General features: G+C 48.9%; 1 protein-coding gene across 3 annotated transcripts in view; it reads right to left on the bottom strand.

Moving 5' to 3' along the window:
* Positions 1-20,593, bottom strand: part of LOC111144420 (fibroblast growth factor receptor 1) — a 47,280-nt gene that overhangs the window by 11,565 nt on the left and 15,122 nt on the right. For 2 of the 3 annotated variants that reach the window (XM_022498708.1, XM_022498707.1), the window contains exons 3-5: positions 4,084-4,350; positions 2,604-2,693; positions 2,170-2,342 (exon numbers count right to left, since the gene is read on the bottom strand). In XM_022498708.1, the coding sequence (XP_022354416.1) occupies positions 2,170-2,342; positions 2,604-2,693; positions 4,084-4,350 (530 nt within the window). The remainder of the gene's footprint in view (positions 1-2,169; positions 2,343-2,603; positions 2,694-4,083; positions 4,351-20,593) is intronic. The other variant, XM_022498709.1, reaches the window with a different exon arrangement.

Genomic DNA, 20,593 nt, shown 5'->3' on the forward strand with positions numbered 1-20,593 from the left:
TGAAAGAACCCATCAGGCGCATGGGCGGGCGGGTATAAGGAACTCTGGACATCGGCCTGCAGCAGCCAGGGCCACCTGCTCTCTGACCTACGTGCCTCCGCCTTCTCCCAAATGCACCAGGCTCTTCCCACTCTGCCCCTCCCGGAGTCCAGCCCAGGATGCCTCTGACCTCTTCTTCCAAGAACCCTCTCCTCCTGCCCAACCTTGGGTCAGAATGGTTCTCACTATCCCTCTGGGCCCCTGATCGCAGCCCACTTTTTGTGACAAGTGTTTAAGGATGCATGCCCTCCTGTTGGACTGGAAATTCTCTGTGGTCAGGAACACTGCCCTATTATCACATGGCAGTGCCTTGCACACGGCAAGTGTTGCATAAATTACTTTAAAATGTTTCCCGATTTTTCCTGATCTCTGCTTTCCTTTTCTTCTTAAAGATTTTTTTTTTTTTTTTTTTTTTAAAGTAATCCCAGGGTGCCTGGGTGGCTCAGTGGGTTAAAGCCTCTGCCTTTGGCTCAGGGGATGATGCCAAGGGCCTGGGATCCAGCCCCGCATCAGGCTCTCTGCTCAGCAGGGAGGCTGCTTCCCTTCCTCTCTGCCTACTTGTGATCTCTGTCAAATAAATAAATAAAATGTTAATAAATAAATAAATAAATAAATAAAGCAATCTCTACACCCAACATGGGGCTCGAACTTACAACCCTGGGATCAGGAATCGCACACTCACCAACTGAGCCAGCCACGTACCCCAATCTCTGCTTTCCTTGTACAAGATAAATGGCAAAAAAACAGCAAGGTGAGATGGGACAGAAGGATGATCAGAGTCTAAAGAAGGGATTAAGGAGGAAGAAGTTCTTCCTAGAGACGTAAATGGGCAAAGGATGCAGACAGACCATTCACACAGCAGGAAACAAAAATCGCTGATTAATATATGAAAATCTGAAGTCTGCTAACAAGCAGAACAATACATAAGAGAAGAGTGAGGTACTTTTCTCATCAAAGTTGTTGGCTCAGGTATAGGGAACTTGCCATTCCCATTGAACTAATTTTTTCTTTTGGGAAAGTAACTATTATCATAATAAAATAAAATTTAAAAATCACACTCCTGCTCATTACATCATCCTCCATTAAAGCAAATATCACAATAAATAAAATATCACATCTTCCTGATGTACTTGGAACTCTACTGCCCAGTACACTTTCTGGAAAGACATGTGTTCAGGAAATGTTCATGTAAAAAGAAATAAATGAATGAGTTAAATTACCTAATTACTGGAGGAGAAAAAGGTGATGCAAAATATGCATGAAGGGCTTAAAAAAATTCTTATACTTGGTCTAGTAACTTCACTCTTAAGCAATCTTTAAAAACACAAAGATTTAGGGACGCCTGGGTGGCTCAGTTGGTTGGGCAGCTGCCTTCGGCTCAGGTCATGATCCCAGCACGCTGGGACCGAGTCCCACATCGGGCTCCTTGCTCGGCAGGGAGCCTGCTTCTCCCTCTGCCTCTGCCTTCCATTCTGTCTGCCTGTGCTCGTGCTCTCTCTCTCTCTCTGACAAATAAATAAAATCTTAAAAAAATAACCCACAAAGATTTATGTACAAAGATATTCACCATAATATAATTTATAATAGCGAAAAACCAGAAAATGACAAATACTACAAAACAGGTCGTTACATTATGAGACATTTTAGTAATGAAATACTATGCAGCCGTGAAAAATTATCTCTCAACCACATGGCGAAAGACTCATGTTATAATGTTAACAAGCGACAAGAAATTATATACACTGTGATTATATAAAAACCATATACATAGAAAAAAAGACTGAAAAGGTTTTTGTTTTGTGAGAGCGAGCACACAAGGTGGGGGCAGGGCAGAGGGAGAGAGAATCTCAAGCAGGCTCCATGCCTAGTGTGGAGCCCGATGAGGGGCTTGATCTCCCAACTCTGAGATCATGAGCTGAGCATAGTTGGACGGTTAACACTGAGCCACCCAGGTGCTCCAAGACTGAAAAGATTTTAAAGCTTCATTTGCAGTTTCTTGTACCTGAAATTTTTCTAAAGTGCACTGCTTTTATAGTTAGAAATCATTAAACAATCAATGACACATAACAGGGATTTTCCAAGTAGCTTCTCCTGTTCCTCTTACGCCAACTTTCATATATACATACGTACCTTGTAGCCTCCAATCCTGTGGTCAGGTTTGAATTCTTTGCCATTTTTCAACCAGCGCAATGTGGGGTTGGGAGTCCCACTGGAAGGGCATTTGAACTTCACAGTTTTGGCAGCCGGCACCGCATGCAATTTCTTTTCCATCTTTTCTGGGGATGTCCAGTATGGGGCCACGGCTGCCCCGGGAAAGCCAACAGAGAGAGGCAGGGGCCAGTCAGGCTCAGGAGCAGGAGCCTAGGCCAGGACCCGGGGGTGTCCTGCCTACCTGCCCAACACTTGTGAACAGTGCCTGCTCTAACCAGGGCACCCCAGGGCTAAGCATCATGACCCCATGTGTCCTCTCCTCCCATTCTCCCAACAATCATCCAAGCCTCCCCCTTCCCACTCAAACCCAACGCCCGGCCCAAAGGGCAGTAAGGTAGGAAACAGTGTCTCACGCATACGGTTTGGTTTGGTGTTATCTGTCTCTTTCTCCTCTGAAGAGGAGTCATCATCATCGTCGTCATCCTCCGAGGAGGGGAGAGCATCTATGGGAAGCAGAAGTGGGCACTGAGGTCCCTTCGAAGGAAAAGGGCTCACTAGGTTTCCATCCATATCAACAGCCGGCCATGGACACGAAGGCCAGTCCGGTTACAGACGATTGCAGGTGCCCGTCCCCATACTGGACCCCAGTCCCATAGTGCCCTCAGTGACAGTCGCTCTGCAGGATGGAAACGTCATAGAACTGCAAGCTCTATGCCTGCCCCCCACCCTCCCCATCCCAACACAGTGCCCCTCTGTCCAGAAGCCTCGAGACTGGCCAGTTCCATCAGGGGCAGCTGGTCCTCTCAAATTCCATCCCACCCTGCATTCAGAGGTTCTCGAACCTCAGCACCACCCGCATGTGCTGGCTCTCAGGACGAGCAGCCAGGGAAACGATGTGTCTCCTTCTTGAGAAACCCAGACAGGTCTAGGCACACTACGGCCAGAAGCCATTTCTACAGCCACGGACCAAATAATTTCTAGTTGGTTTTTTCCACCACACGTGTGCTAACGTTTGGGGCTGCCCTTCATAACCAGAGCAGAGAGGAAGCCCACCACAGTCCGCAGCTGCCAACACTTCTCCACAAGGATCCACTCCTTTTAAAAGGTTTGACACACATGTGGTTACCAAATAGCGTTCATGCCAGATCTTTTTCCAGTCCCTCCTAATGCTTTTGGGGGTCTGGAGGGAAATAAAGGAGGCAAGTCCTTCAACTGGGGGCAGGTTCTAAATGATGCCTGGAGGAGAGGTGATGCCCAGCCCTCACCCTGGATTTGCACACATGGTGTAAAGAAAATTTCAGCTCTTCTTTGTTTAACCCTAGAGTTGTATAAAAGTCGTGTTCTAGAAGTGGCAGATTCCCAAAGTCACAGAGCTCTGGGGTTCCCTGGCTGCCCTTAATACAGCTCCAGAAGCTGGAGGACAGATGTTTTCCATGAAGCCTAGGAGTATGGCGGTGCACCTGGATCCTTCCCATCACAGTAGGGACCCACCTCACCACACAGTCCGGGGCTCTAACCCCTGAGCCAAGTACCAAGTCCAAATGGCAAGGGAATGACAGAATGGAAGCTGGCCGAGTCCCAGGTAGCACCTGGAGATCTGGGCAAGCGATGGTGGAAAAAATCAGTGTCCGACTGACCCAAGCGTATCAGCAGTCACTTCTAAGGCGGATCCTGGACCTGAGGACCAGATCTCTGACCTGAGGCCTACACCAGTCGGTCACCCCTGAGAGCTAAGCCACGCGGCGGGCGGGGAGCAGTGTTAGTGGGCAGCAGTTTCCGAAGCAGAGTGGGGGCAGATCTTGAATGGGCGGAGGTTCGCCTCCCCCTGAAACCAGCAGAGAGGGTGGGAGGGATGGATCTGGGGAGAGGGGGAGGGCAGGCTTTGCTACCAACCTGAGACATTGACGGAGAAGTAGGTGGTGTCACTGCCCGAGGGGCTGCTGGTCACACAAGCGTAGAGGCCAGAGTCGGCAGGCACGGAGTCCCGCACCTCCACCTCCTCCCCTGTGATGCGGGTACGGTTGCTTTCCACCAGCTGCACCCCGTCCCGCAGCCAGTTGATGCTCTGGACATCGTCCCGCAGCCGACAGCGAAGCTGCAGCGGGTCACCAGGGTGGACCAGGAAGGACTCCACTTCCACGGGGGCTCCCCAGGGCTGGGCTGCAGCCACCCACGGGGGCCGGGAAGAGGAACCGAGGATGGGGCAGGAAGAGGGGGAGAGGGAAGAGGGAGAGAAACAAAGGGAGTTAGGCTAGGCGAGCCGCAGGGAGCTGCGACATCCCGGGGGCTACAGAGCTAGAAGGAGGGAACGGGGTGGGGGTCAGTGGGGGACAGCTGGCCCCTGGAACCCCACCTCTTCTTCTCTACCTGACTCCCCCACAAAGGGCAAAAGAAGAAAGAGGCAAAGCCAGGAAGCAGCCACAGCAGCATTAAGCAGTTGACTTTCATTTCCCTCCATTCAAGGGGGGTGGGGAGGGGAGGAAGGCCAGTACCCCCCCCACAACCACCCCACACCAGGGCTTCTTTGTGTCCAGAATGCCCCTCCCTGCACACTCGGTTCTTTGCCAAGAGTGGTCACTTCCCAGGAGAACACCCCATTCCTTTGGACTAGGCCAGCCTCAGCACTTTCCCTAGTAACAGCTGAGCAAACCCGGTCCCTCAAAAATCCAACAGCCCCCACCTAAAGGAGAGAGAAGGTAATTTGTCAACAGGGGCTTTTGGGTCCAGTGATCCGGCAGGGAGGGGTCTGGGCCCTCAGTGAGTCCGATGTGTAAGACGTGAAAGTGGAAGAGCTGGCCCAAGGAGAGGTCAGCTCAGGGGAACCTCTGGCTAACAGGTGTCAGGCCAGAGGGTTCAGAGCTTTTGAGTCTATTAGGAGCGGACGCCTGCAGCTGCCACCAAGCCCACACTTGCTCTGGCTACAGCAGCCCTTGCACACAAAGCTCCTTTCTCCTCGTCCCACTGCCGGGCTCCCCCACTCAAGCCCCCGCCTTCCCCGCCCCCAACACACTGTCACACACATTCGCTCCCCCTCACCTCTCCTGCCCTGGATCCCGGGTGCTCCACGGCTCAACAGATCTGATGCGACCTGGTCACCCATCCATCCCTCTCACGACCAGCAACTAGGCACTGGGCACTGACAAAGAAGACCCGAAGCCAGGCATGCCCTGGAGGCCACTGTCCCAGACTGTTACCTGCTCCTGGGCACCCACTCTTTACTAGCCAGGGGGAAATGCGGCTTCTATTTCCATTCAGGATGCTCAGGGGTGCTCCCTCCCCGCATCTCTGCCCATCGAAGCCCTCTGACCACAAAAAAAAGTGCACCTGGGGGCGCCTGGGTGGCTCAGTACATTAAAGCCTCTGCCTTCCGCTCAAGTCATGATCTCAGAGTCCTGGGATGGAGCCCCACATCGCATGGGGCTCTCTGCTCAGCAGGGAGCCTGCTTCCTCCTCTCTCTCTACCAGCCTCTCTGCCTACTTGTGATCTCTGTCTGTCAGATAAATAAATAAAATCTTAAAAAAAAAAAAAAGTGCACTTGTTTTGGCTCCTATCCACCACCCGACTTATGTCTCCTGGGAGCCTTCTTTCATTCTCAGCCCCCCACGCCCCAGTTAACCATCAGCGGGCTCAGCCAGGACTCCTTGCAGGTCCCCAAAGTAGGAGCCCCAGAAACACACTCTTTCTCCCATCCCTGCACCCCAGGGCCTTTGGAGGCCCATGTCCTGCCGGCTCTCAGCTGCCCTCCAGGCCTCTGCCTGGCTGGGGATTCTGCCTCAAAGCCTCTTCTAGCTCCCAGTCTGGGTCAGGTGCCCTCCCACTGCACTGCACACTGAAGGAAAGTCCCCAGGATGGGGATGACACCCAGTACAGTGTCTGGCACTCAGAGTTGCCTAATAAATGCTTGTGAACAATGCATAAAAGGACATAGGCGCAGCCTCCTCCTCTTCCTTTCTAAACCTTTTTTTCTCCTTCTCCAATCCTCACTGTAACCAACTCTGGAGTTTATCCAGGTTTTTGCCAGAAACCTTACAAATGAAGGAAATGAGCCCCTGGGGCGTCAGCCAGCACCAGGGACTAACAGCTGCTTTCCTCAGAGGGACCAAGGCAGTAGGCCCTGACCCTCTTCAACCCAAGGGCTGTCTTAAATACTGGGTATGTGTGAGTCATCAAAGTGGGGGCGCTGCTTCAAAAGGGTTTGGAAGCCACTAGGCTAACAGTCATTTATATTTCTGTGAATCAGGTCAAGAGGAACACCACAAAGGTGAGCAGAGACCACATAACTGATTAAAAATAAGCTTTTGTGGGTCTTAAAAAAAAAGTTATTCTTTCCATTTTTAATGGTTTGTGGTTTTGCCAAAAGAAGGGAGAAGAAAAGCAGTTCAGACTTGACCCTTAAGAAAAACAGGAGACACTCCTATTGATCAAATCTCCACTCCCTCCAATGACCTCACTGATTAAATATTTTGCAGCTCCTAATCTGTACAAGCCATTGGTCAAATCGTCAACTCAGTAAACTCAAATTCTTAGCCTCTGGCATCACAGCCTCTTTTGGCAGGCCCAGGGGACAAAGAGGTGGTAAGGACAACATGGGCACTTCCCTGAAAGAAAGCAGCAAAGGGACACTGGCCTGGCTGAGTCCAGCTCTGGCTGATTTTAGTTTGGATCCCCAACACAACTTACGGGGATGTATGAAAAGTCTCAAGGACCAGCTTTCTTTTCCCTGCCACTCGGAGTTCCAGCTCCCTCGGAGACTCTAAGCCTTGGTGTGCTCTGTCCCTTTATTCTCCTCATCAAGATCCTGCACCATAAAATCAAAATCCCTGCTTGGCATTCAAGGCTCTCCTCCCCCACAGAGCCTTCTTCTCCCTACCTTCCACTTCAAGGCTGGCTGTTCTCCAGACCAACTGCACTCTCTCCTCACAATAAAACTGACTTTGGCTCAAGACCTTCAGCTCTGTGATGCTCTAGTCCTTCCCCCACTCCACCCTGCCCGACACTGCTCAAAGCGCACCATCAAAGCCGACAGGAAGCCTGCTGTTGGCCCCAGTGTTGCTACCCTAACTGTAACACAGTTTCTGTACAAACCACACAAATTCACACTCGATTACATACCATCTTGTATCGTTTCTTTTAAAAAACAACTTTGTTGAGATATATTCACCTACTATAAAAGTCACCCATTTAGAGCACAGAAGTTCAATTTTTTTTTAAAGTATATTCACAGAGTTACGCAACCATCACCACAATCTAACTGTAGAACATTTTCTAATCATCCCCAAAAGAAACCCCCCACCCACAGCCAGCCACTGCTGCTTTTTTCCTGAGACATCTGCCTGGCCTGGGTATTTCGCATCAATGGAATCACACACTGATGATCTTTTGCAAGCGTCTTCTTTCATTTAGCATAACGCTTTCAAGGTCCTTCCATGTTGTGGCACATCTCACTACTTCACTCCTTTTCATGGCCAACTAATATTCCACTGTATGGATGTTCTACATTTTATGAACCCGTTTATCAGTTGATGGACATCTGGGTCTACTGTTTCCTAAACAGTCCCAAGTGCCCATGTCTTCCTCTCCTAAGAAACAGCAACCAACTCAGAGCAGAACTGCCTGTTGTCATTTTCCCACACTGCCTAACAATGCCAAAGACAGAAAACACCCAATGAGGTCTTCAACTGAATTTAGCACCTTGGAAAAGCTAATTTTTTTTTTTTAAAGATTTTATTTATTTATTTGACAGAGAGAGATCACAAGCAGGCAGAGAGGCAGGTAGAGAGAGAGGAGGAAGCAGGCTCCCTGCTGAGCAGAGAGCCCGATGCGGGGCTCGATCCCAGGACCCTGAGATCATGACCTGAGCCGAAGGCAGCGGCTTAACCCACTGAGCCACCCAGGCGCCCCGGAAAAGCTAATTTTAAGAGGAACCAAAAATCAGCCCACAGCTCCTGGGTTATGGTAGATTTTTTTTTTTATGGCTAAGAGTGCTCTTGATTGTGTGTCAACATCTCTATTTACAAAGTAGGGATAATGCCACTTTCTTCTAGGAGGCAATGGAAAGGTAACCAAGCAATTGCTGGGTTTCCTGGGCCCTGCCTGTCTGCATCGCTGCCCTGAGTAACAGTCCTGACCTGGGGGAGTCCTATTTATGGTGGCTGATACAAGGATGTCCTTGCTCACCGGAAGCCTCTAACAATTCAGTCCCTACCCTCCATTCTCCTTTTGGTCTTTCTACTGTCCCCCATTTATGTCCCCACTGGGAAAGGCCCTTGTATCTGTGGCCCCAGTTCCTCTGAGCTGGCCTTTCTCTGGTCAAGACCAATGGGCCAGGGTTACACTTGTTAGGTTTCTGATAGCAAGAGAGGAGTGGACAACTTTATTGCGCTGGTCACGGAAGATGAAGGAAAGAAACCCAGTTTATCGCTTGGCCCCCTGAAGCCATGGTTCTTCCAATCTTGGAGAACCTGATTAGCTGGAATGGGGTTGCTATAAGGAAAACGGCAAACCAGAACACTTACTTGCTTTTAGCATCTTGTTTCCCAAGAGATGAGGTGGGAAACAAGAGGCTGGAGGACATTTGGTATCTGGATTCTGTGATGACCTTGCCTGAGGCTGGAAGTGTTGGGCCAGGAGTCAGGTCACAACATTCACTCTTACAGGTTTGAGGTGCATGTGTTCAAACACATTGTGGAAAAAGGTGCTCTGCATTCTGCTGCTCAAGGCACAGGGTCCCTGTTCTCGTCACTGGGCGAGGGAAAGTTAGGGTTAGGGATGGACCTGAATATCCCTAGAGGTTAAGACTGCCAACACCTTGGTCAATTCTCCAGAAACCGGGAGTGAGCAAAAACTCCTGCTTGGCTGCGTGAATGAGATCACTGTGGAAGGCTGTGTAGGCGGGATCCAGGACCCCCTTTAACGAGAGTAAAAGGGATTCGTAAGACCAATCACCAGTCCCTTCTTGTTTCTCTAACAGAGCCTCTCTATCCCCCAAGGAAAACCAAGAGCAGATCAGGGACCCACACTTTAGTAATCCTCAGAGAACCAGCTAGAAAAAGAGGAGGGGGGAGGGGCGGTGTTTCCCACGAGATCTCAAGTCCAGGAACAAGATGAATGTTGTTAATGGAGACTTACTGAGTCCCTCTTCCCTTCCTATATTCCTCCAAAATTCCAGGGCTTTGTAGTCCCCAACAAGCCAACAGGAGGTAGCATTTTCTGATGGCGCGACTGGCCAGAAATGTGCTACTGTTCCCTAGCAGGCAGTTCTGCCCTGGGTACATCCCATCAGAGCCAAGTGCTGGATTCAAAATCGTCGAGTCTTCTGCCAGCCGTGGGCACTGTGCCAGGTAGGGGAATGGGACCTGTGATGAGGCCCAAACCCATACACAAACCTTGTCATTCTTTTTTTTTTTTTTTTTAAGATTTTATTTATTTATTTGACAGAGATCACAATTAGGCAGAGAGAGCACGAGAAGCAGGCTCCCTGCTAAGCAGAGAGCCTGATGTGGGACTTGATCCCAGGACCCTGAGATCATGACCTGAGCCGAAGGCAGAGGCTTAACCCACTGAGCCACCCAGGCGCCCACAAACATGTCATTCTTAGGAAACAGTCCCTATGATAGTGACAGGCTTGGGACCAAGAATAGTGCCCTGTTTGGGTATGGCACTTGATACTCCAAAAGGCAGGTTTAGGGCTCCCCAGTGGCTCAGTTGGTTAAGCATCTGCCTTCGGCTCAGATCATGGTCTCCAGGTCCTGGGACGGAGCCCCGCATCCTCCACCCCCACATCCCCCCATCAGGCTCCCTACTCAGCAGGGAGTCTATCTCTCTCTCTGCCCCTCCCCACTGCTCATTCTAATTAATAAATAAATCTTAAAAAAAAAAAAAAAGAGGCATGTTTATTCATGTTCATTCCCATTTAAGTATGAAAAATGGAGACTCAGGGATTTCTCTTAAAGTCACACAACAGGGGTCAGCACTGGCTCTTGATGCTGGTTCTGCCCGGCCTGGGCCCCTCCAGTGTCTCAATTTTCACCTAGCACCGGGTAGAGTGACAGATGACCCACTCGAGGTACTTCACGTGGCTTTCACCACAGGTAGACAGCACCATCCTCCCCTTCCCGTGTCCCTGGCTCCATTCTGGATCAGTCACCAGACACCTTCTCTGGCTCCTGAGACCCTCACCTCTGAATAGTTTACAGCCGAGCTGATGACCTCTGATGACCCCTGCCTGACTCGCTGAGAAAATTAAAAACATCAGGCAAAGGGGGTTCCCCAACCCTCTCCTTGGGCCAGCTCTCCTGCTCACACATCAGCGCTCAAACCCTGACTTGTCTGCACGGGCACCAGCATTCCATGCCCTCACACCTCCTAGGCCCTTGGTGCATTTCTTCCTCCTCCAGAATCTGGAGCCACCCCCCCCCACCCAAGCTCAGCTGTCCAATCTCTCAGCCAAGCCAATGCCCACCCTGCCCCTCTTCTTTTGCTTCCTCCTAAAGTGCCTTTTCCCTCTGCTCTCTCCGTCACTCCTCCAGTCGTGAAAATTCACTCCCTGAACTGCAGTCTTCAACCCTATTCTTAATGTGCCCTCCCAAGACATACAGATTCTCCGGCCTTTATCTTGCACTTATTCATGCTGCTTGGCTGTGGGCTGGTCCATAAACGAGCATCTTCTCTAGCCTCTGTGCTGTCACCCACATCCTGCACTCCAGAGGATAACCCGCCCCAACAAAGCCGGGGCTTGTTGTCTTGGGGTCACATTTTCTGTCATCCCTATGAAATCCTTTTGATTTTGGATTTCTGGGTCAAGAAAATTAGGGGAGAATGGCCATTCTCTTCAGGAACGTGGGGGGAACTGGTGGTCCAGCAATGTTTACAGTCTTGGCACAAACTCCCCAGAGATAAATGAGGGGGCAATTGTGGGTGGGGGAGGAACTCGGGGTGGCTTTGAAGGCAACTTAAAAGGAACACAGAACAGCGCGGCAGGGCTCCGGGAACCCTCTGCAGAGGTTTTTTATTACGTTATTTTGGCTTTGAAATGGAACTGAAAACTTACTTTCGTCTGGCAAGGCCAGGCCGGAGCATGGATCTCACCGAAATCCCGGGGAACAACTATCCTCCCACAAGAGTTGGAGCAGAGAGGAAGCCCTAAAAACAGGGGATTCCCTGAACTCACGATGTCCCCAATATCTGGGGAAAGCTGCAGAAATGGGGGACCAGATGCATGTGTGATAGAGGAGAAAGAACACACCAAATCAATTAGCAGGGTCCCACACCCTCATGGGGCAGCACTCACCAGTCCCCCAACCCAGGGGATTTGGAGTGTAAGTTTTTTTTTTTTTTTCCTTAAATAGGAAAAGGGAAAGAAGTAAGAGGGAACATTTTGCATGCAAATGGGCCACTGGCAGAAGAACCCATTAAAATGTAAAAACTCCACATTCAGCCTGACAAAACGGTGCAAACTGCTGTGTTTGCCAGAGGGGCAGCAATACAGCTCCTGACAAAGAGGCCGAGGAACAATGGCGGGCTGAATGGCCTCTGTCAGCAGGTCCCCTTGCGCGTTGCCATGGAGACCCCACCGGGGCTTACTAAAGGTATTTCCTGAGGAGAAAGGCAGTGCACACAAGCCCAGGCAGCCCGGCTAATCCTGACAGGAAGCCATCGCCATTCAGCAGCCCAGGGGCTTGGGGCCGGAGTTTTGTTTTGTTTTTATTAAAAAAAGATTTCGGTCTTTTGTGTGTCCCACCTCATCACTGTAATTTAGTGCAGAGCCGCCGGCGCTGGCCAAAGCCTCAGCCAGGGCCCTGCGCCCGCCCAAAACAGACCCCCCAAAACAGCTCCCCAGTAGCTGGGCCAGAGGAGGCCCAGGCACACGGAACCCCACTTGGGAGACCCAGGTCGAAAGTGCCCTGGGCTCAGATAGGTCTATGCAAACTTTCAGACAGATGTTGTGAGTGGCATCAGGATGGAGCCCAGGGCTGGACCGCGTGTGCAGGCTTCTATCCCATACCTCCTTCTACCTGTGGTTTCCTCCCTCCTGGGGATGGTGTTCCTCTCAGCACCAGCATCCCTCATGTCCCCCCTACCTCCCACCACAGGCAGGGTGCTCTCCCGTTGGGGAGAAGGACTGTAATTAAGTGATTAACAAAGGAATGTGCCCAAAGAGTTGTTTTAAAAGAAATTTCCCTTCTTCCTCTCTCCCAGCTAAAGCTCTCACGCCAAGTGTTTACTGACACGCTCCGGATGGAGCCGGGGAGAAATCTCTTCCTATATCCATTTCCCAAAGCGATTCTCGGTATGTTTTGCTTCCCTCCCGCCTACCTTACCAGGAAGAAAAGAGCTGCTCAGGAAAGAGGAAAGTTCACCGAAGTCATGCTAGGAAGCCTAGAACCCACTCACCCCCACCCCCCAGCAAAGGGAGACACCCTGCAGCAGTGGGGAAGGGCGGTCTATGCTCCCAGTTCCTAGAAATTTGTGTCACCATTTCACATTTGGCACCAGAGGAATCCGGCCTTGGCAGATTCAGGGAAGAAAGCCAACAACACAGCTGGCGGTGGAGATAGAAACTCCTGGGTGACAACTGCCCCCCTAGGACACAGTTTAGGGTAAATTAACATTTCCTGAGCAAACTTGTAAGTGGAAGGAGCCATCCCCCATGAAGACGGTCAGATGAACGGGGCTCTGTTCATTTGCTGTGATTTGAAGCCAGGCCCGTGAGTTTGCAAAGCTCGCGATCTCGCAACTACACCTTCCCCCAAAGGAGGTTCTGAACCTTGCATTTTGATAGAATCACAGAGGACAACGGATCATTTCGGAGGTATTAAAACTGTGCCTACTAACTCCCCTGGACACCCGGGAAGCTTCTAAAGCCATGTTAGATGGGTCCTATTTTAGGAAAAGGTGCTCAAGAGCCTCTGTGTAATGATGGAAAACTCCGCCCCAAAGAACCCCAAACCCAGTAAGGACCACTTATGTGGGCTATAAGCTCAGGCAATCTGGACACAGAGGAGGAAGTCTACTCCTGCCTTTATTAAAAATCACATCCTGGGGCGTGCCTGCGTGGCTCAGAGGGTTAAGCCTCTACCTTCGGCTCATGTTATCAGGGTCCTGGGATTGAGCCCCGCATCGGGCTCTCTGCTCGGTGGGGAGCCTGCTTCCCCCTCTCTGCCTACTTGTGATCTCTCTCTGTATCAAATAAATAAATAAATAAAATCCGTTAAAAAAAAAATCACATCCTGAACTCAAAGCAAAAGTACAACCAGCACTGTTACAACACAGAACACCTTCCACTGAACTTGCTGGTGTGTGTGTGTGATTGTGCCTACGCGTACGCACGCAGAGTCCCCCTGCTGGAAGGGGAGCTCAGACCCTCCCACCACTGGCCCGAAGCCCAGGCCTCCCAGCCATGTGTCTGCAGCTGCAACCTGTCATGCACTTCCTGGTCTGGGCTCTGTAATGGAAAGATCATTAAGGGTGGGGGAGGAGGAGAGTGAGATGAATCAACAGGGAAGAGGTAACCCTGCAGCTCCCACTCTGCTAGGCTCTGACCTTAAAGTCAGGTCAGGTTCCTTAAAGAATGTACTGCCCTCCCCCCCCACCCCGCCCCCTACTAGGGCCCCTCGGAGGGCTTCCCCTCCCCCATGCTCAGCAGAGCTTCTTTGGGGAAGGAAGCACCAGCAGCTGGGCAGGAAAAAGTTGCAGCTCCCTAAACTTGCTGATGAATTAGTGGAAGACTCAGCTGTTCCAGAATTTGCCTTTTCACTGCACCCCCAACCTCAATGGATGATTGAAAGCACACTTCACCAAGGCTCTCAGCACCCCAGGGTACCTACGATCTTCCCTCCCAGTCCAATCTGATCATGGCATGGGGGGACCGAGTCATACAGCATCCCCGGGTCACCACCGGCTGCGGGGGGGCAAAGAATGGACTCTTCATAAGGTTACTTTTTCTCGATGTTAAAGAAATGCTTTTGGGGGCGCCTGGGTGGCTCAGTTGGTTAAGCACCTGCGTTGGGCTCAGGTCATGATCCCAGGGTCCTGGAATCAAGCCCGAAACCCACCCCCTGCTCAATGGGGAGCCTGCTTCTCCCTCTCCCTCTGCCCATCCCCCACCCCGCTCATGCTCTCTCTCTCAAATAAAATCTTTTTAAAAAAATGAGTGTTATCTTACAATATGAGAATAAAGGTGATAAACATCCTTTTAAAATGAAATGGTGCAGAAAGGTGGTTGCCAGGAGCTGGGGGAGGGGAGAATGGGGAGTTCACGTCTAATGGGAACAAGAGTTTCAACTGGAGAAGGTGCGAGAAAGTTCTGGAGACATACGGTGGTGAAAGTGGCATGACAACATGAATGTACTTAATGCCATAGAACCGTACGCTCAAAATCGGTGAAAATGATCCATTTTATGTTACGTATATTTTTACCACAAGAAAAAAACAAGGGTAATAGCAATGAACAGTGCTGGACTTTAAAAAAATGTTCTTACATGGCAAAACAGGTTGTTACCTTATGCAGGTTCCCAAAACCTGGGTCTGTGGCGGGGGGCAGGGGGTGGGAGGATTGTACTGGCCCATGAAATCTAAAAATCTGGGGCCACTGGTCTGTTTCAGATCTGCAGGACAGTGAGGACCCAGAGGCACACGTGGACCATATATTCATTTTCCTCTCTCTCCTTCACACACACCTTGAAAAGCGAGCATTTAGTGCTCTTTAAGAAACTGAAAGAACATGGTTCAGGGATTTTTCTACCTGAGATACTATGTCGGGTAGAGAGCCGGTCCAAAAAAACAGGACCAAAGGCTTGGGGGATGGTAGGGACCAATATCCACACTGAGGATTCTTTTGCTCAGACAATCTGGGGGATCTTGAACAACCAGAACCCTGCGGGGGAGAGAGAACTACTCTGGGCAATGTCAACATCCCGGATCTAAAATCCTTATAAAAACCACAGTCCCCAACTCTTCTTGAACCACGGGGGTAATGGCTGAGTACAGCGGAAAGAATACCTGAGTGAAAATCACTCAGACGACTGGCCCTACCACTTATGGCATGACTCCGATGGTGGAGTCATCTCTAACCCCCCTCCCCGCCCTGGCCTTGGACCTCCATTTCTTCACCTGTGAAACGGGAAGGCTGACTGACCTGAGATGCTCTGAGCCCCTCTGGCTCTAACCAACATTCTACTTTTCAGCTGGGCCTTAGGAGGAGGGCATCACTCACTGCCGCCCCCTGGTGCCTCCCTGAGCACACAGCTTCCTCTGGTATGAGGGAAAGCAAGAGACCTCAAGATAATTTGCCTTAAGAAAAGGGACTTCTGTTTTGGTCCCAGAGCTCCAGCCACTGGCACCTTCTCTTCATGTCTTCTCTGGGACTCGTGTTGTTACCAGAAGAAGCCTTAGAATGGACAACGGAGAATTGCCAAGAAGCTGTGACTGGCAAAGAAAAAAACTGGAAGCCCAGGTTTTCTAGAAGAATTCATTTCACTGCCTTTTTGATTCATGACGTATTATCCCAGGAAAACTAGCTAGGCAAATAAATCTTTTAAAAATGGAGCAGGAGCCAGAGGATAGTAAAAGAAATGCCACTTCCAGATGTACCCATCAGGCATTTATACAGTCCTGATTGCTCAAATGACATTGATGAAGGTTTGGAATGCCACAGGAAGAACTTCATTCAGTAGTTAGTTAAGGAACCTGACTCTTTTAAGGTTCAAGAGCTAATTCCTAAAACCAAAGGAAAATAAACCTTAATTCCCAAGGTTATATTCTAAAGTTTGACAATAAAGGAGCAGAGATTTCTGAATGCAAAAGGACCCTTCTAAGGGGCTAGAGAGCAGATCAGCATTCCAAAGGCGGTGATAATTGACTTAAAGCCCCACACATCAGAGGAGAGAAGAGAACGTCCTTCCCTGGGAGGAAAGCTTTCAGACCAACCTACTCCCCGCTCTTCCCCCCCAACGCCCCTCCACCAAATTGACTCAGGGCTCTTTCCCCTCTCCCACCTGCCTCCTTGCCAATCTTAATCTTTCTCTGTCCAGCCTCCCTGATAGCCCACCTTCTAGTCCAGGGGTTAGGGCTGTAGGCACTGTACCAGCCAAGACTCAAGTCTCAATCCCACCACTTCCGGACGGTTTAATCTCTGCATTTAATTAAACTTTTTGTTTGTTTGGCCTCTGAGTCAGATGCCTAAACAGTGAAATGGAAACAACAACCACCTTACAGACTTTTTTTTTTTTTTTAAGATTTTGTTTATTTATTTGACAGAGATCACAAGTAGGCAGAGAGGCAGACAGAGAGAGGGGGGAAGCAGAGTCCCTGCTAAGAAGAGAGCCTGATGCAGGACTCGATCCCAAGACCCTGAGACCATGACCTGAGCTGAAGCCAGAGGCTTAACCCTCTGAGCCACCCAGGCGCCCCCACCTTACAGACGTTTTTGAGAGATTAACTGACCCTGGTGGTTCTCAAAGTGTGTGGTTCCCGGACCTGCAGGGAACATGTTAGAGCTACCTAGCTTCACAACCAGGAGCTCTGGGTTTAAACACACCAGCCAGGCGATGCCGAGCCTCACACACCCAAGAACCACTCTAAAGGCTGAAATAAAGTGCTCCCTATGTGGCAGCAATAGCTCTTTCTCACAGTATTTTCCTTATCTTTCTGGTGACAAGGGTTTTATTCCCACCGTCTCCTTTTGCAAACTAGAAATATTAGGGATCTTTCGGCGCTGGGTGGCTCAGTCGTTAAGCATTTGCCTTCAGCTCAGGTCATGATCCCAGCGTCCTGGGATCAAGCCCCACATGGGGCTCCCTGTTTGGTGGGGCGCCTGCTTCTCCCTCTCCTTCTTCCTCTGCTTGTGTTCCCTCTCTCGCTGTGTCTATCAAATAAATGCTTTTTTTTAAAAAAAGAGAAATTTTAGGTATCTTTTTAAAAAAATGGATGGTTCCCTGTGTTCATGCATGGATTCATTGTTCAGAAAGTATTAACGGAACACCTAATGTGTAAATGAGATGTTCTAAGATGCTGATGTGAACAAAAGGCAAAACTAAGCCTCTGCCTTCGAGATGTACATACACACCCACAAATGATGGTCACTCTGTCCCTTCGCTTTAGGAAAAGGCCTTGTCCTCTGGTTTCAAATGTCCTCATAACCTGGGTTTTATGTCTTTACTTGACACAGTCTTTTTTTTTTTTTTAATATTTTATTTATTTATTTGACAGAGATCACAAGTAGGCAGAGAGAGAGGAGGAAGCAGGCGCCCCGCGGAGCAGAGAGCCCAATGTGGGGCTCGATCCCAGAACCCTGGGATCATGACCTGAGCCGAAGGCAGAGGCTTCAACCCACTGAGCCACCTAGGCACCCCTTGACACAGTCTTTTGATGACATTTCTTAAATGGGTCATTTACTGTGTCTGCAAATGTCTGGTAAGAATAATACTGGTCAGGGCTGGGCCTCACCCACAGTGAGGCTAGGGGCAGGGAAGGCATTCAGCCTCCCATATAACAGGCCCTTCCAAGACTTTCAGTGTCTTTTTCCCCAAAAGGTTACACAGAGTTACCAACAGAACTGGAAGAAAATATTTACCAAACAACTTTTAATAAATCTATGCCCTTTTCCTGGGGGCATACTTCAGACAGCAGACCACAAATTAATATTTTTAAAATTATTTTGTGACGAGTTCATCTACATTACAATATATATTTTTGTTTAAAACATTAATGTGTTGGGGCACCTGGGTGGCTCAGTGGGTTAAGCCTCTGCCTTGGGCTCAGGTCATAATCTCAGGGTCCTGGGATGGAGCCCCACAGCTGGCTCCAGCTCAGCGGGAAGCCTGCTTCTCCCAACACGCCCCTCCCCACCTGCCTCTCTGCCTACTTTGTGATTCTGTCAAATAAATAAATAAAATCTTTAAAAAAAAACATTAATGTGTTGAAGGTAAACACTAAGGTAACCAAAATTTTCAAGATTCTCCCTCCTCTCTGTATTTCCTCATGTCTTACACATATATATACTGTAGCCTCAAAACAATGTCAGCACTCCGGCCTGACATGTTTATTTCTACCCATCAGACATTGTTGGACCACAAGCACTTGGGAAGCAATCTAGGTGGTTTATGTGTCTGCACAACCCCACTGCATTCCAGAATAAGCGTGACCTACAAAGAAAATTCCCATGTGGCATCTGACACTTTGGGAACCTCTGATCCTAGACCTCCTCCAAGCAGGAGGGCTAGGCCGCAGTGGAAAATGCAGCTTCAATGGGGTTTTTGTTCTACTGATTATTCTAGGCTAGGGAACCCCTTCCATTAGGGCAGCTCACAGACCTATGACCCAGGCATAACCTCTGAGGAGAAAGCAGAATGTCACATAAGAAATGGCATAAGGCAAGCATGTCCAGCTGCCCTTACCCCAATCACACATATGTTCATAACACCCCAGAAAGGGAGACAGAGGGGCGCTTGGGTGGCTCAGTTGGTTGAGCATCTGCTTTTGGCTCAGGTCATGATCCCGGGGTCCTGGGATAGAGTCAGGCTCCCTGCCAGCAGGGAGTCTGCTTCTCTCTCGGCCCCTCCCCCCTGCTCATGCCCCTTTTCTCTCTCTCTCAAATAAAAAAAAATATTAAAAAAAAGAATGGAAGGAAGGATGGAAGGAAGCAAAGGAAGGTGGGAGGTAGAGCCTGATTCCTGTGAGATAAAGGTCTGACCAAGCAAATTCAAATGTTTAAATTCAAATGTTGGTCAGCCTGAATTTGGGGAGGGAAACCCGATTTGACACAGGGACACAGTTTACTATGCTGGGAAAAAATACTGAAGTCAGATCAACTTGAGTCTGAATCCCAGTTCCATCTCTCACCAACTATGACCTCAGACAACTTACTTATTAACTCCCTTAATCCCAGTTTCCTCATATGATTATGGGAATAAAACCTATAGTCATGGTATTAGAGTAAAGATGTAAAAATGTAAAGCATGCAGAGTGTGAAGGTACAATAAATAATATTTATTATTATTTTTAAAAGATCTTTACTGGCATAACCTTTCTGGGGCAATATGGCAGTATGTGTTCAAAACTTTTAAAATTTAAATATCTTTGGCTACATTTGTCAAGTATGCTCATTTAAGTGGAAACTACTGAAAATAACCTAAATGTTCAACAGTGGAGGACTGGGTAAATAAATAAATTTTGCACATCCATACAATGGAATACCATATAGTTATTAAGCATAGTGAAAAAACTTTCTTTGCATGGCAATAAATACTACATGCTTGGGGCACCTGGCTGGCTCAGTTGGTAGAACATGAAACTCTTGATCTCGGGGTCATGAGTTCAAGCCCTACATTGGGCACAGAGCTTACTTAAAAATAAATAAATAAATAATCCTACTATATGCTTAAGTTAAAAACCATATATACCATACAAATCCCATTTTTGAGAAGTCATGTTTGTATAAATGCAAGAAAAAATAGTCTAAAGAAATAGATTCACAGTTAGCAGTAATTATTTTTATTTATTTATGGATTTGTTTATTTATCAGAGACAGAGCACAGAGGTGTATGTTTGCAAACAGGGGTAAGGGCAAAGGGAGAGAGAGAGAATCCCAAGCAGACTCTGCGCTGAGCACAAAGCCCCACCCACACGAAGGGGTCAATCTCACAACCCTGAGATCATGACCTAAGCTGACATCAAGAGTCAGATGCTTACCTGACTGAGCCACCCATGTGCCCCAAGAGTGATTATTTTTAGGTAAAGTGAGTGTTAAGGTTTTTATTTCTTTTCATATGTCTGTATTTTCTAAATTTCCTACGATGAACCTCGATGACGTATCAAGTATCAATGTTTTATTTTTTTTGAAGATTTTATTTGAGAGAAAGAGCACGTACACAAGGTGGGGGGGGGGCGCGGAGCAAAAAGAAGAGGGAGAAGCAGCCAGGTCTCTGTCTCGGCACTGGGATCATGACCTGAGCTGAAGGCAGATGCTTAAGCCAACTGAGCCACCCAGGTGCCCTAAATATCCATGTTTTAAAAGAGCAATGAAGGGGTGCCTGGGTGGCTCAGTGGGTTAAAGCCTCTGCCTTCGGCTCAGGTCATGATCCCAGGGTCCTGGGATGGAGCCCCACATCAGGCTCTCTGCTCAGCAGGAAGCCTGCTTCCTCCTCTCTCTCTCTCTCTCTCTCTCTGCCTGTCTCTCCGCCTACTTGTGATCTCTGCCTGTCAAATAAACCAATAAAATCTTTCAAAAAAAAAAATCATAAAAGAGCAATGAAAATATTCTTTCTGAATGCCCAGAACTTTCCTCTATGGGAGGAAAAAACGAAGTGTTAAAAATTCCATATAATGTAAAGCCAAGTACTAGGTTAAAGTTACAGAGAAAGGGGAAAAAAAAAAACAGTAATTAATCTGGAGCCACAAGAAGGC

This window comes from Enhydra lutris, unplaced genomic scaffold, assembly GCF_002288905.1.
Source record: "Enhydra lutris kenyoni isolate GAN:26980312 unplaced genomic scaffold, ASM228890v2 scaffoldscaffold11, whole genome shotgun sequence".
NCBI lineage: Eukaryota > Metazoa > Chordata > Mammalia > Carnivora > Mustelidae > Enhydra > Enhydra lutris.